The 17,040-nt window shown below is 31.0% G+C and overlaps 1 protein-coding gene across 1 annotated transcript; it reads left to right on the top strand.

Moving 5' to 3' along the window:
* Positions 1 to 3,036: 3,036 nt before the first annotated feature.
* LOC147815866 (uncharacterized) lies at positions 3,037 to 8,206 on the top strand. The gene is made up of 3 exons (XM_087156640.1): positions 3,037 to 6,673; positions 6,815 to 7,063; positions 7,581 to 8,206. Exons 1-3 carry the CDS (start codon positions 3,037 to 3,039, stop codon positions 8,204 to 8,206), a joined length of 4,512 nt encoding a protein of 1,503 aa, XP_087012766.1.
* Positions 8,207 to 17,040: the final 8,834 nt, after the last annotated feature.

Genomic DNA, 17,040 nt, shown 5'->3' with positions numbered 1-17,040 from the left:
TGCGTTTCCTTAGTTTTAAATAATAAGATATCGAATCGAAAATGCTTATTACATTATTTTCCTGAATTTTTTTTTTAATTATATTTGTAAGAGATATTTCGATATTTTGAAGAAAAAAATAGTGAAAATAATTCTCTCCTGACGTTCTCTATTCTCTAGTAAATTTAAAAGCTCAGTTTCCGCGTGAAATTTTACAGCAATCAAACTATAAATATTTCAATATAAATGAAAACAAGAGCATGGTAAAATTGAAAATGCTGCTTATTACATTATTTTCCTGAAAAAAAATTGTGAAAGTAAACTGTATTAAATAAAAAAGATATTTCAATATTTCGAAAAAAAAATATTAGTTGCTTTTTTTTTCTTAATATAAGTTATTTTTTCAATGGGAATTTCTAAAAAGACAGATTTAAAAATAAAGTGTTAAAAACAATAGCTTGTTTTTTAAGGATTTATGTATATATTAATTGGGAAAGTTATATTTGAAAGAGATACTTCGATATTTTGAAGGAAAAAACATAGTGAAAATAATGCTGCTTATTACATTATTTTCCTGAAAAAAAATTTTTTTGAAAGTAAACTATATTAAAAAAAAAGATATTTCAATATTTTGAAGGAAAAAAATTAGTTACTTTTTTTTCTTAAAATAAGTTATTTTCTCTATGGGAATTTCTAATTAGACAGATTTAGAAATAAGGTGTTGAAGACAATAGCTGGTTTTTGAAAGATTTATATGTATATATTAATTGTGAAAGTTATATTTGAAAGAAATATTTCGATATTTTGAAAAAAATTAGTGAAAAATAATTCCCTCCTGATGTTTTCGATTCTCTAGTAAGTCTAACAGCTCAGTTTCTGTGTGAAATTTTACAGCAATAAAACTATAAATATTTCAATATAAATGAAAACAAGAACATGGTAAAATTGAAAATGTTCCATTATTTTCCTGAAAAAAAATTTTGAAACTAAACTATATTAAAAAAAAGACATTTCAGTATTTCGAAAAAAAATATATTATTTACTTTTTTTTTATTTTCTAAAAATATTTACTATTTACTTTCTAAAAAGACAGATTTAGAAATAAAGTGTTAAAAACAATAGCTGGTTTTTGAAAGATTTATATATATATATATATTTTTTTTTTCATTTTGTAATAAAAGATTGTTTAGTGTTGTTGATTATTTTTCAAAACTTATGGCGATGATATAATTAGGCTAAAGTCTGTATCTGTTTCCTTAGTTTTGAATAATAAGATAACTGTTCTAGGCATGTTGGTATAATTAAACATGTTTTAAATAAGTTAATGTTAAATAAATAATGAAAGAGTAATTTCAGAAATTTAAATTAATACAATAAACCTTTGAGTACTATGCACAAAATATTGACCATACAGATATTTATAAGGCTAGAAAACTAAAAAAAACTAAATTATCGCTACAGTAACATTAGCGAAACATAGCTTTGGTATAAATATTACTGCAATTTAAATAAACATAAAGACTCAAGTGAATGAAATTACGAAATAGTCTGGTAAGTTTGAGATGCGCGAAAAAGTGATATGAAAGGTTAATTTTTTGCCAAAAAAGAGAGAAATAAAAAAAAGCAATATTTCTTTTATTTTTACATAAATTATAGTACTGGATTTTCAAAATACTCAGAATCTTCTATGACGGTATACAATCGAAATACAACCGCAACTGCCCCGCTTTGCCCTAGTTGGTGGAACAAAATAACAAACATTGGGCACCAACGCAATTCAGGTTCATTCAGTTCTGCAGCTAATTCTTCTGGTAAAAAAAAACAAAAACAAATAAGATCAAGAGTACGACGTTTACATATTAACTTCCTGTATTTTTTGCACAACTGAGATATCGAGTTCTAATTTTTTGAACCCCTTTACTGGAAAGTTTTCATCTTCAGAATCGTTTCAGAAAATTAAAATGAATTGTAGGGAATTAATCATTTGTAATTCTGACAGTTGAAAAAATTAGAACAATATAATAGAATATATATATATATATATATATATATATATATATATATATATATATATATATATATATATATATATATATATATACATAAAATAGAAACAAGTTTATACTATTTAAGCCACAATTAATTCCTTCTTTAAAGGAATAATATTTTTTTTCAGAAGAGAAATTTCCCATTTTGGGAACAAATAGTTTATAAAGTATATTCCCCTATATCCTCAAAACATGTGTTAACAAATGACCGGCAAATAAATTTAAAGCAAAATAAGATACAGAAAAGTACAATACGGCACGTAATATTTATAAACAAGTTATTTTCCCACAACGTTCCAAAATTTCTTACAAATTTTATCTCTAGATAACGCTGTTAACTAAGAAAAACTACAAAATAATGTTCTTAAATTGACCACCACCTCAATGAACGACGTTCTGATCCTCGAAAGCAAAATTAACTGACACCCGTGCAAATAAATCAATAGAAGTACAGGGTAACAAAAAAGTATAGGGATCACTTTTGTGGTTATCTACCACTAAAGTTTTAAAACCTTTTTACATATATAGCATACTGATCTAAAGCTCTGCTATTAGACTTTCAACTGCAATACTATTTCATAAAATCACAAAAATGCCTTTGAAGAAATTTGACAAAAAGTTAATTGGTCAAGTACAATCATTTTTAGAACTTCGATGGTGTTAATTCCCATTAAACATATAGATGGCGCTGTAAGCGTAAATTGAATTTAATTGTAGAACTGAGTGCTGGAAGCAGCAGTGTATGTGTATGTGTAATGTGTAACGGGCTCACGAGCGAGTCCGTAATGCTGGTACAAAATAAATGAGTATAAAATAAATACAGTCCAATTATTGTGTGTGAGCTATTGATCTGACCAAACTGGTCAAATGGTCCTCCGAGAACGGAGGTGAGTTAAAACCTATGGATTAAAATACGAATTTCATCACTTAAAAGGTATGTACCAGTTTTGAAATTTGATTGAGATAAATTGTGCATTGACTTTATATTGACTATATATAAATATACACTATGTTTAAAGGAGCGAAAAAAGAGGATTTAAGGCAAATTGCCATTGAGTTAGGTGAAAATGTTACTGAGACTATGACTATTATTGAGCTAACGAACTTAATAAAAAACAACGAAACATTTGTTAAAGAGCCAGAACTTGCTACTGACATAGCAAATACTATAATTAATGATAGAAAAGCAGAAAAGGAATCGTTGTTACAGTTAGAAAAATTTAAGTTTGAGAGAACAAAAGCAGAATTAGAACTAGCTAAACTGCGAAACGAAAACAAAACTGAGAACTCCGAAAGTACTGAATCGCTGGATTCACTCGTCAAGAGTGTCCGGACTCTAACAGTTAAAGTTCCCAGTAGACCTGAAGGTTGGAGTTATTTTTTCTCATCCTTAGAAAGGGCATTTAACTCTAAAAGTGTACCCGAGAAATACAAGGCAGAAATTCTTTTAAATTTATTAGGAGAAAAGGCCACAAACGTGATTACTTATATAAAAGATAACGAGTTAAATGATTATTCTAAAGTAAAATCAATCGTAATAAGAGAGTTTGAGCCCACCCCTCAATCGTGTTTAGAACATTTCAAAAATACATTCCGACAACCAAACGAAACACACGTACAATACGCGTCTCGATTGATAACAAATTATGATTATTATTTGAAATTAAGGAAGGTGTCGGATTTCGAAACATTAAAAGAGTTAATCGTATCCGACAAAATCTATCGAACACTTGACAAAGATACCGCATACCATATAAGTATGAAACAGGGAGACGATTGGTTCAAACCCTCTCAATTATCGAAAGAGATCGATCTATACTACACTTCGCGTGGGAAAAAATTAGTCAATAGTTTAGAAAACGTAAAAAATCCCCACTCAAAAAATGCTTCGCGAGTATTCTTGTCAGATGCTAAAATTTCTAAATGTGTTTTATCGTGTAGTGAAAATCATCCATTATATAACTGCCCTGCTTATAAAAACTTATCCATAAATGATCGAGTAGAAGTTGTTAAAACTAATAAATTATGCTTTAATTGCTTAGGAAATAACCACAGAGTATCAAATTGCAAATCTAAGTATTCTTGCCAGAATTGTAAAAGGCGTCATCACGTGACTTTGCATTTCTCTCCTGAGAAAAAACCGTATGAGGCATCGGCGACTGCTAGTCGAAGCGTGCTTTCCCCCACCGCAGCTGAATTTATTACCAATCCTTCTAGAAGTGCGGAAGTTAATCAAAACAAAAACGAAGAATATTTTGCGGCTGCGAGTTTCGATTCGAATTCAATACAATCAAAATGTGTTTTGCTTAGTACGATTATTTGTTACATAAAAGATAATGTAAACAATTTAATTCCTTGCCGGGGTTTGCTTGATGTGGGTGCGAATTCGAATTTTATCAGCAAAAGGTTATCTGATAGACTTAATTTAAGGAAAGAAAAAATAAATGCCTCAGTGTCAGGATTAAATGAATTGTCATTAGAAATAAAATCACGAGTGAGTACTACCATTACAAATGAGGAGGGAAATTTTAATTTAGATTTAAACTTTTTAGTTGTTCCAAGAATAATGGATTTTACCCCATCTAAACCAATTCAATGCAGTTTCCCAGAATTAAGAGATGTGAAATTGGCGGATTTAAGTTTTAACAGGCCAGGTCCTATTGATATACTTATAGGCGCGGAACATTTTTATGAAATTATGAGGATAGGGCAAATACAACCCCCTAATACAAAGTTAATTTTACAAAATACGGTATTCGGTTACGTTGTAAGTGGGAGCATACCAACAAAAAATTATGATAGGGTTCACTGCGGATTAATAAAGGATAACACGGAATTAGAAAAGTCCATTAGTAGATTTTGGGAGCTAGAGTCCATTGGCATTAATGACGAGAATGAAAACATTTACGAAAACGAAGCCCTTAAGAACTTTAATGACACGGTGAGCTTTAAAAACAAGCGATACGAGGTAGCCTTACCTTGGAAGAAGAACTGGCAGGAGTTAGATGATAATTTCAACATTGCAAAGAAGAGACTTGACTCTCTGATTAAAAGAATGAATCGTGATAATTCACTATACTTAGAATATTGCGAAACTTTAAAAATTTATTTGAGAGAAGGAATAATTGAGAGAGTATTGGATCATTCAAAACCAAATGATAAGCCTGTGTTTTACCTGCCCCATTTGATTGTCAATAAAAAGGAGAGGCTAACCACCAAAATGAGAATAGTCTTCGATGCTAGTGCACATGGAATCGGACAATTATCTCTGAATGATTGTTTGTTTCAAGGGGTTAATCTGAATCCAAATATTTTTTATCTTCTGATCCATTTTCGTTTAAATAGAATTGCATTTCTGGCTGATATCGAGAAAGCATTTCTCCAGATATCCTTGAGTGATAGAGACAGAGACGCTGTGAGATTTCTTTTTGGAAAGGATCTAAAACATATAGAGATCTACAGATTCAAGCGAGTAATATTTGGAGTGAATTCTAGTCCATTTTTGTTGGCAGCTACCATTAAAAAGCATATAGAAAAATATCGTGAAGAGTTTCCATCCACAGTACAAGTACTTGATGACTGTTTATACGTTGACGATTTGATAGCTGGAGAGGACAGTGAAGAAGCAGCCTTTGAAATTTCTAAAAGAGCGAAACAAATCATGGGAGATGCTGGAATGAACCTAAGGAAGTGGATTTCGAATGATGAAAATCTTATGACAAAATTGAATGAAGAAAGATTTGATCTACTACACCCAGAGGACCTCGAAGGAAGTCTGCATCGAGTCCTAGGCCTTTCTTGGAATCCACTTAGTGACTTTATCACCGTGGAGATAGATGGCTTGCTTGAATTTCTTCAACAGGAAAAAAATACCAAACGATTTTTGCTAATGGCTGCAGGAAGAATATTTGACCCTTTAGGTCTTCTCACTCCCTTCACCATCAGATTTAAATGTTTATTTCAAGAGATCTGGCAGAGGAAAATCACCTGGGATGAAGAGTTGCCACCCGACATTGCAAAAACGTGGAAGAAGTGGTGTACAGAAGTTTCTCAACTAAAAGATCTTAAAATTCCTAGACATGTGATGAGTCCTACAGGTGATGAGAATTTATGTGTCGAAATCCACACATTTTCAGACGCTAGTATCAAGGCCTATGGAGCCGCCGTGTACATAAAAATACGAGTCAAAGATCAAATCATTACCAATCTTGTGTCTTCTAAAACCAGAGTTGCACCCTTGAAGAAGATTACACTACCGAGGATGGAACTCATGGGTGCTGTGCTAGCAGCAAGATTAGCTAAAGAGGTGAAGAAAGTAATCGACCAAAAACATCAATCAACAAGCTTTTTCTGGACTGATGCTAAAATCGTACTCTACTGGATTCAGAGTTCAACCAAACGATGGAAACCTTTTGTGGCAAACCGTGTAAAAGAGATTCAAGCATTGACAGCCCAGACATCATGGCACCACTGTGCTAGTAGAGACAATCCCGCTGACATGCTAAGCAGAGGTGTGACTGTTGACGTTCTTCTTGGCAGTGCGAAATGGTGGTCTGGTCCTGACTTCCTGAAAGAGAACATTCCTGACGCTTATGAGGAGCAAACTGTTCATGAAGAAGAGTACCAAGTTGAACTTAAAAAGAACTGTGATTCCCATTTAGTGACATTAATTTCTATAGATAATGCTTCCCTTTTTGAGAAAATTCTTACCTTATCTAACAATTATACTAAAATTATTCATGTACTGAGTTTTCTTTTCAGATTCATTTACAATTGTAAAATTCCAGATGCAAGAAAAATTGGTCCCTTGTTAGTAAGTGAATTAAATGCAGCTGAAATTTGGTTGTTAAAATGTTTACAACGAAGTGAGTTCCCAGAGGAAATCAAAAACTTGGAAAAAGGTAAGCCTGTTCCGAGGAACAGTAAGTTGTCTTCATTGTGTGTTTTTCTAGATGAAAATAAGCTGATGAGAGTTGGTGGTAGATTATCTCTGTCTGACTTGCCTGTTAATTCTAAGTTCCCCATCATTTTACCGGGTAAGAATTCTTTAACCACCATAATTTTGAGATATTGTCATTTAAAATATTTGCACTTGGGACCACAAGCATTATTATATCAAGTTCGACAAAAGTTCTGGCCTCTTAACGGTAGAAATAATTGTAGGAAAATTGTACATAGCTGTATCACATGTTTTAAAAACAAACCGGTTATGAGTAATCAAATAATGGCTGATCTACCAAAGGAGCGTACAAGACCTAATTATCCATTTAACATCACGGGAATTGATTTTTGTGGCCCATTTTCTATAAAGTTCAAAAACCAGAGAAAAGGGGTCACAAATAAGGTTTATGTTGCTGTTTATATTTGCTTGTGAACCAAGGCAATTCACTTAGATTTTGTAACTGATTTAACGTCTCAATCGTTCATTGCCAGTCTAAAACGTTTTTTTTGGGAGACGGGGCAAGTGTTCAAAAATTATGACCGATAATGCAAAAACATTTATCGGTGCTAACATTGAGATTAAGAAGTTAAGGAAAATGATAAATTGTCCAGATGAGACGTTAGCCAGTTATTTTACTAACGAAGGGATTGATTGGAAATTTATCCCACCAAGGTCACCAAACTTCGGGGGAATTTGGGAGGCTGGTGTGAAGTCGTTTAAGTTCCACCTAAAAAGAGTAATTGGCAATCAAAATTTAACTTTAGAAGAATTCTTGACAATTTTGACTGAAATCGAAGGTGTTTTGAACTCCAGACCTCTCACTCCACTTTCACCGGAGTTTGATGAATTTGAAACTCTATCACCTGGTCATTTCTTGATAGGTAGGCCCATCACCTCACTCGCTGAACCCCAACTAATAGATATAACTGAAAATAGGCTTTCTAACTGGCAAAAGATTAATAAGTATAGTCAGAGAATATGGAAGTTGTGGAAAAGGGATTACCTTAATAATTTACAGGAACGTAATAAATGGAAATTTGAAAAGAATAATGTAGAAATAGGAACCCTGTGTTTGATAAAGGAAGAGAATTTACCATCTACGCAATGGTTAGTAGGACGAATTGTTGAGGTGATGCCTGGCCGTGACACAAAAATAAGAGTAGTGAAGTTAAGTTTACCTAACGGCAAACAACTTCAAAGAAATATTCGTGACATTTGTATTCTTCCCATAGAGTAATTGTGCAAATAGAAAATTAGCTTTAGTCTTATATCTCAATGTCTGCTTTATGTCACAATGTTATTTGTATGATTCATATATATTTTTTCTCTGTATAACATTATATTGCTAATTGTGTAAAATTTATTGAAATTTGCAATTTCAATCGTGGGGAGTGTTAATTCCCATTAAACATATAGATGGCGCTGTAAGCGTAAATTGAATTTAATTGTAGAACTGAGTGCTGGAAGCAGCAGTGTATGTGTATGTGTAATGTGTAACGGGCTCACGAGCGAGTCCGTAATGCTGGTACAAAATAAATGAGTATAAAATAAATACAGTCCAATTATTGTGTGTGAGCTATTGATCTGACCAAACTGGTCAGATGGAGCCACAGGATTATACAAACCCATTTTAAAAGGAAAGGTATAGCGATTTCACTCAGCCATATCAGTCGCATCAGGAATTCAAAACTCGGATCGATGCAAAATAATGCAAAACCAAAACGAAGTGAACGGCCAAGCAAATTGAAGAAATCAGATTTGAAGAAGCTTGATAAGATGACATCAAAACCGGGTCCACCAACACAGGCAAGCATGGCTAAAGCTCTTAACGTGAGTCAGAAAGTTGTAAGCTATCAACTAAAACAAAAGTTGAAGAAAAAATGCCATAAAAAACCTATAAATGTCATCATTTAAGTGAGAGATCTGTGCAGATTAAGAGGCAACGTTCATGGTCCCTCTACAAGTTTCTCCGTAAGGACAGATGGCGAAAGTTCATTACAACTGATGAAACTTGGATCTATCTATCTTATACCAATGCTAAATCTAAAGTTCAATATCTTAGCCGAGGGCAGAACAGGCGAGACTTGACACCATCAACCTCGGTGCCTCATTCCAAAGACGTAATGGTTTGGATGGGCATATCCGCCCATGGTGTGACCAAACCTCGGTTTGTGAAACCTGGGGCCAAAATAAATTCAGAGTATTACATATCGAAGATATTAAAGCCCTTTCTTGAGGATGATTACTGCAGATTTTACCCTAATGGTGATGCTGTTTCAAATCAGGACTCTGCCCCATCGCATGCATCTAAGGTCACCCAGAAATTCCTAACAGATCAGCAAGTGTAATTCCTGAGACCAGAACAATGGATTCCAAACTGTCCTGATGCTGCACCATGCGATTATTTCCTATGGGGACATCTGAAAAACAAACTGAATAAGCGAAGTATTTCTACATTGAGAGGCCTTCAAAGAGCTATTAGAGAAGAGGTGAAGAAAATCCCCCAGGAAATCATTTTGCGGGCTTTAAAATCATGGCCGAAGCGTTGTAGACAAATCTATTATGTCGGAGGTCGACATATTGAGAATCACTGCTGCATTTATGTAATAAACGTTGGAAATAAAAGCATTCAAAAATGATCCCTATATTTTTTTGTTACCCTGTAGTCAAAAATGCAACAGAAAACATTTTTTTTTCAGTCAACTCATCCATAACTTGGTATATTGCTTTGAAATTTGATGAGAAAGCAAAACTGGTTTCCTTAGCAAAACGCAGCAATCTGAACATTTCTAAATTTTCTTTAAATGATTTTTCAAATCATCGGTACCTTTTGGGACGACGGGTAATTTATTTAACGTTTTCCTTCTCACTCCCGTGAAAATGACGAGGTGAGGTTTCACCCTCTATTTCTCGCTCCCGTGATATTGACGGGCTGGAATGTTCAGTAGTAACGCGCCAATAAGAATAAAACTAATTCATTTCTTTTGCCCGGAAAACATTTTATTTCTCATTTTGCACACCAAATGACAGTACAAGGATACTTTTAAGGTTATTGTAGATAGTTTATTTTAAACTAGATGTCAGCAGTAATCAAATACGTAATAGAAATACAATATCCAAAAAAATAGGCACTTTTATGACCATTTTCTTGAAAATTTACCAATCGTCAAGGGGATAAACTAACTATGCGATAGTATTAACCCATATTAATATATATAAATATATTTTTTTTTAATTTTAAAACTAATTTTTATGGAATATAATGCTTTTTTAGCGGAATTATCAACTAGCGCTAGTGTTGAAACTACTTAAATGTGTTATTTTTTGCCAAAAGTACATTGCCAAAAATACATGATGGATTTTATTGGTTTAAATAAAATTTAATCATGGCTGCTGAAAATTTACACTCGCGTCTTTGGAGATATATGCTTTGATATGAAACCACGATAGTTTAATTGCCTTCTAGGTATAAGATCCTTTTCAATGAGAAAACCATTAACTTGAGTGTCCAAACTTTCTTTTAATTAAGAGGCTGGCTGTCGGTGGCAATTAACGAACACAGAAAACTCTTAATCTTCTAGAAACAGACGGAACGACGTTTGGGATCTTTTCGAAATTACATCCGTCCTCCAAAGATCATTCATCACATTTGATTTCTTTCACTTGGGGGAGAAAGAGTTGAGATCAGTAGAAATATCCTTCATCTGAGCAAAAGTTTGACGTTTGACATGTTTACCTGAATAAAAGGAATCAAACTTTGAAAACCAGTAAAGCTTAAAAGTAAATTCCAATTTAAGTTTTTGTATTAACAGTCAGGATATTTGCTTTCTTTGACTGTGAAAATAGTCCAATCGACTAACGTTGAGACTTTAGAGACTAATAACCAATTTTTTTTTAATTTGTAGCATTTGAGCAATGTTCTGGCACTTGACATTTTTACCAGTATTAATAGAATAATTCTTTGGAATCGAAGCTGAGAAGTAAAAATTCTGTGTTATTAGACAGGGTATTTGCTTCTTTACCTATGAGAATAGTAATTCCAACGTTTTTATAAGAACTAATAACTCAAGCACTGTTCTTGCACTTGACATTTTTACCTGTATTAATAGAATAATTCTTTGGAATAGAAGCTGAGAAGTAAAAATTCTGTGTTATTAGATAGGGTATTTGCTTCTTTACCTATGAGAATAGTAATTCCAGCGTTTTTATAAGAACTAATAACTCAAGCACTGTTCTTGCACTTGACATTTTTACCTGTATTAATAGAATAAGGCTTTGGAATAGAAGCTGAAAAGTAAAAATTCTGTGTTAGACAGGGTATTTGCTTCTTTACCTGTGAGAATAATAATTCCAGCGTTTTTATAAGAACTAATATCTCAAGCACTGTTCTTGCACTTGACATTTTTACCTGTATTAATAGAATAAGGCTTTGGAATAGAAGCTGAGAAGTAAAAATTCTGTGTTATTAGACAGAGTATTTGCTTCTTTACCCCTGTGAGAATAATAATTCCAGCGTTTTTATAAGAACTAATATCTCAAGCACTGTTCTTGCACTTGACATTTTTACCTGTATTAATGGAATAAGGCTTTGGAATAGAAGCTGAGAAGTAAAAATTCTGTGTTATTAGACAGAGTATTTACTTCTTTACCCCTGTGAGAATAATAATTCCAGCGTTTTTATGAGAACTAATATCTCAAACACTGTTCTTGCACTTGGCATTTTTACCTGTATTAATAGAATAAGACTTTGGAATAGAAGCTTAGAAGTAAAAATTCTGTGTTATTAGACAGAGTATTTGCTTCTTTACCCCTGTGAGAATAATAATTCCAGCGTTTTTATAAGAACTAATATCTCAAGAACTGTTCCTGCACTTGACATTTTTACCTGTATTAATAGAATAAGGCTTTGGAGTAGAAGCTGAGAAGTAAACATTCTGTGTTATTAGACAGGGTATTTGCTTCTTTAGCTGTGAGAATAATAATTCCAGCGTTTTTATGAGAACTAATATCTCAATCACTGCTCTTGCATTCGGCATTTTTACCAGCATTAATAGAATGGAGCTTAGAAATAAAAACTTAAAAGTAAGTTTTTGTTAAAGTTTCTGTGTAATTAGACAGGATATTTGCTTTCTTAGTAGATCAAATAATAAATTTAGAGACTTAGGAAAAACCAATAACTATTTTTTTTTAATTTGTAGCATTTAAGCAATGTTTCGGCATTTGACAATCTAGCCTGTATTAATAGAATAAATCATGAAAGTAAACTTTTAGTACTCATACTGTGCTATTAGACAAAATATTTTTCTCTCCAGCAGTACAAATGAAACATACAGGATTTTAGGAAAATCCAATGACCAATTAGTTTATTTTAAGTTTGCAGTATTTGAATAATTTTCTGACACTTGACATTCTAACTCGCAGTAATGGAATAAGGCTTAAAACTAAAAATTTAGTAGTCATTCTGTGTTACTAAACAGAGGTATTTGCCTCTTTAGCTGTGCAAATAATAAAAGCAGTATTTTAGGAAAAACTAATAATTATTTAGTTTATTTCAAATTTGCAGCATTTTAACAATGTTTTAGCAATCGACATTCTAACCCACATTAATAGAATAAAGCTTAAAATTAAAAGTCTGGTACTCACACTGTGTTATTAGACAGAGTATTTGCCTCTTTAACTGTTCAAACAATAAATCCAGCGTTTTAGTAAAAACTGAAAACTAGTTTATTTTAAATTTGTAGCAATTGAGCATTATTCTTGCAGTTGAAATTCTAACCTGCATTAATAGAATAAAGGTTAAAAGTAAATGTCTAAATATTTTATGTTATCCACAGAGTATTTGCTTGTTTAGCTAAGCAAATAATGAATAAAACATTTTAACAAAAACTAATAAAAATTCATATCTATGAATGAAACAAAACTTTGAGCTTGAAAGATAAAAAGTAATTGCAAATACTAAAATCTTTATACGTTTGTATTGACTAAATTATTATCAAAAATATCTAATAAATGAATAATAAAAATATAATGTTATATTATAGATTAAAACATTCATTCTAACTAAGCAAACAATTGCCATTTAACATGTGCACATGAATAATAGGTTTAAACTTTGTATACCTAAAATACTTTTTTTTTTCGAAAAAAATTAATTCATTCATTTTTCACTATCCGCAAAGAGTTTTCTTTCTTTTAAAAATCAATAATTTTATAAATAGAGCGAAATACTTATCATTTAAAACATTCATTCACTAAGAAATACTTTCAAATGATCTGCAATAGATAATTTTAATCTGAGATAAACAATTAGTTAAATACAGCTAATTCAGCAGCATTTTCTCAAAAGTCCCTTAAATTTCATGTAATGATCCCCAACTCATCAAGCATGAGCAGAAATATAAGTATTGCTTCATAAACATAAGTACATAATACAGTACATTTTGCTCTCATTAAACCCTTTAATAGTGCTCTAAAATATCTCATTTAACTTATGATTAACTATTCTTTTCGCGTGACTGCTTTCGTCTTAACCACTCGTGTACGCTTTTTTCGTGATTAAAATTTCTGTGCTTGTATTTTATTTCACAGTTAGTAAAGTTTATGTGCGACAACAACGGCTATGCCCTCTGGAGTTACCAAAAGTGGCTTATTTATTATACTATAATATGCGATTTGTTTATAGTAATAATTACACTAAGGCCTGGAAATAAAATTATGTTAAATTTTAATGGAGGCTCAAAACAATAAAAACGTTAATTTTTTTTCACTACTAATATTTATTTAAAACTATATATATATATATATATATATATATATATATATATATATATATATATATATATATATATATATATATATATATATATATATAATATACAGTACCGGTCAAAAGTTAAGACTAACTCTTAACTTTTTTAAAAATGAACAAATAACAAGTTTTTTAAAGTGAAAATCACAACAAATTAATTTCATTTTGTAAATATAGGTATACTTATGCGTCAAGTACTATAATTTATGTATAACTTATGCATTTCGTCTAAACGTGGATTCTTCGAAATATCCTCCTTTAGCCTTAATTACAGCAGTGCATATTTTTGGTATTCTTTTTATTAGTTTCTGCAATGTTCTAGTTGAGATGTGGTTCAAGCAATTAAATGAAAATTCCCAAAGTTTTTTTTTTTTGATTGGTACATCGTTTTCTAACATTTCTATCGAGTTCATACCACAGTAACTTAATAGGATTAATATGGGGGGATTGAGGGGTCCTATCCATGTATTTCAGTACTTTTTTCTTTTATTCTGATGAAATGCAGTTTCGACACAATTTCGATTAATGTGTCAGATCGTTATCTTGCTGAAAAGCAAATCTGTGTCCAACAATTACCTGTCCACAAGGAAAAGCGTAACCCTGCAATATTCTGTGATAATATTTTTTATCCACAATTCCCTCGATTCGTACAAGATCTCAAACTTAGTCACCGGCAAAATATCCCTAAGCCATGACTTAACCTCCACCATGCTTCACTGTTGTTAGTAAACATTGATTTGTCATATGTTCACCAACTAAACGACGAACATACTGCCTTCGTTTGCTTCCAAACAACTCAAATATGACTCGTCAATAAAAAAAAAAACATTTGGCCTCTGTTCTAAGCACCAGTTGAAATGTTTTTCTGTCGTTTAACTATGTTTTGTTTTTTCAGAAGAGGTTTTTTAGTGGCTACACAATCTTTTAAATTATAGTCACGAAGTTGAAGTTGTACAGTAGTTACTGACACTGTTTTCTGCCCCCTAACGTTCAATTCCTCACGGATTTCTGGTGCTGTTCGAGTCCGCGAATGCAGATAAACTTGTCCTCACATTTGGACGTTATTCTATGTCTCCCTGATCGTTGGCGGCTCTTATTTTGGCCAGTTTCTTTCTTCCTTTGCCAAGTTCCGACAATAGTAGTCTGGGAAACATTAGTTTAAGAGGCAATTAATCTACTTGAATAGCCTTTTTCATGGATTGCTATAATAACTGCGCATGTTTAAACAGTTATTTCTTATCGTTGGCCCATATTTCTGTAATAAATTGTATAAAAAAATGTCAACTTTAGTTTTAAATAGGCCCAAGTTGTACTAGCAAAATAAGGCTACTATATCAATATTTTAAATCTATTCTGTAAAGGAACTTAACTCATAATGATCATTACAAAAGAAGATGAAAAGTAATTTGGTTAAAATCATAAAAATAGTGAAATCTTTCAAATAAATAACATTTTTTTGGAATAGGTATTTCCATGCACTTTCTTCATTTCGTAATCAACTACGGTATAGACCCAAAATTAAAAAAATAATGAATAGTTTTAAATGGAAACAGCATTTTGAGAAGTTTGTTGATGTTTATGTTTGATAAATTATATGTTTAAGTCCGAAATATTTAACTATATTTGAAAGTTTTGAAATAAATACAAGTGAGTCTAAACTGGATCAGTACTGTAATATATATATATATATATATATATATATATATATATATATATATATATTATATATATATATATTATATATATATATATATATATATATATATTATATATATATATATTATATATATATAATATATATATATATATATATATATATATATATATATATATATATATATATATATATATATATATATATATATATAAATACAAGAAAACACTAAGAAAGTTAAGAAAAACAATAAGTAACATTTATTGCGCTTAAGCTGCAAGTAAACAGCACTCATTAGATAAGTTCAAAATGAAGAATAAAACAAAGAAAAATTATAGACAAATGAAAAAAAGGGGGTGGGAAATAATAAGTAAAAAAAAAAAAACAACAAACAACATTTTATTAAAAAAAAAAAAAAAAAAAAGTGAAATGTTAATTAAAAAACCGGAAAAAAAAGATATAATCTTTTCTTCAGCCCACACGATTATATCCGCAAAACAGAGTGCTTTCTGATATTGTATCAATAAAGCCAAAGCAAAATATATTAATACAATAGTGTGAGGAGCACTCAAAAAAAAATTTTTTTTTATAAAATAACTACATAAAAATAGATCATAAAAAGTAAATATAACATGTAAAAACAGATAATAAAATAAAAGAAAAAGAAAAAATAAAACAAAAAGAAAAAACATTAAAAAGGGGGGACTATAAAGCGAGTAGCAAAATCATAACAACTTACATGGACAGTTATTTTTCATATCATATATCATCATATTTCATATCATCATATATATATATATATATATATATATATGATGCACATTTACTCTCCACAATGGAGGGGGGGGGTGCACTCCGGATAGTTGAGGCACATCTTACATGGAGCACATCATACAGCAAGAGCCACGCAAAAACTATTGCTACTGCATTAAATACTAACAAGAAAGGAGGTAAAAAGGCTCAGTCGTTGCATACCTTGAAACTCTACGCATTATCGATAATCATTCAATGCTTCCTAGTATGGAAGTGAAAGAGGAAAATATTTTAAAATAACTCCTACTTTGAAATATAAATCTAGTTATAATTCATTGGTATGTTTTCAACCTTGAAGTCCCGAAATAGAATATTTCTACACCTATTCTTTACCAAAGACATTTTATGAAAACGAAAGAGTTTTAATGCTTTTATTAATACAAAATTTTTATTTATAATTTCTGTATGCTTTATATATATATATATATATATATATATATATATATATATATATATATATATATATATATATATATATATATATATATATATATATATATATATATATGTCCTGTAAAAATTTAGACTTCAATACAGTCATTGAAATTAATAAAATTTACTATATTGCGATTAAGTTCACGAAGATATTAAACCATCATTTCAGTATTATAAATTATATTATGAAAGTTACTATAAAGTCACTTATATATGATTCAATATGTCATTTTATATTCAAAACAGAAGCTCCTCCAGCCAGTGCGTATCCCTGTCTCAAATTGGTCAATAAATTATACTTTCACTCATGAAAAATGAAGCTTTGATATGATGGAAAGCTCTGCATCTAATCCGTCTCGAC

Source organism: Parasteatoda tepidariorum, chromosome 2, assembly GCF_982258835.1.
Source record: "Parasteatoda tepidariorum strain Cologne lab strain chromosome 2, Ptep-v5.0, whole genome shotgun sequence".
Lineage (NCBI taxonomy): Eukaryota > Metazoa > Arthropoda > Arachnida > Araneae > Theridiidae > Parasteatoda > Parasteatoda tepidariorum.
Note: the sequence above shows the minus strand (reverse complement) of the source record. Positions and strands in the feature narration are given on the sequence as shown.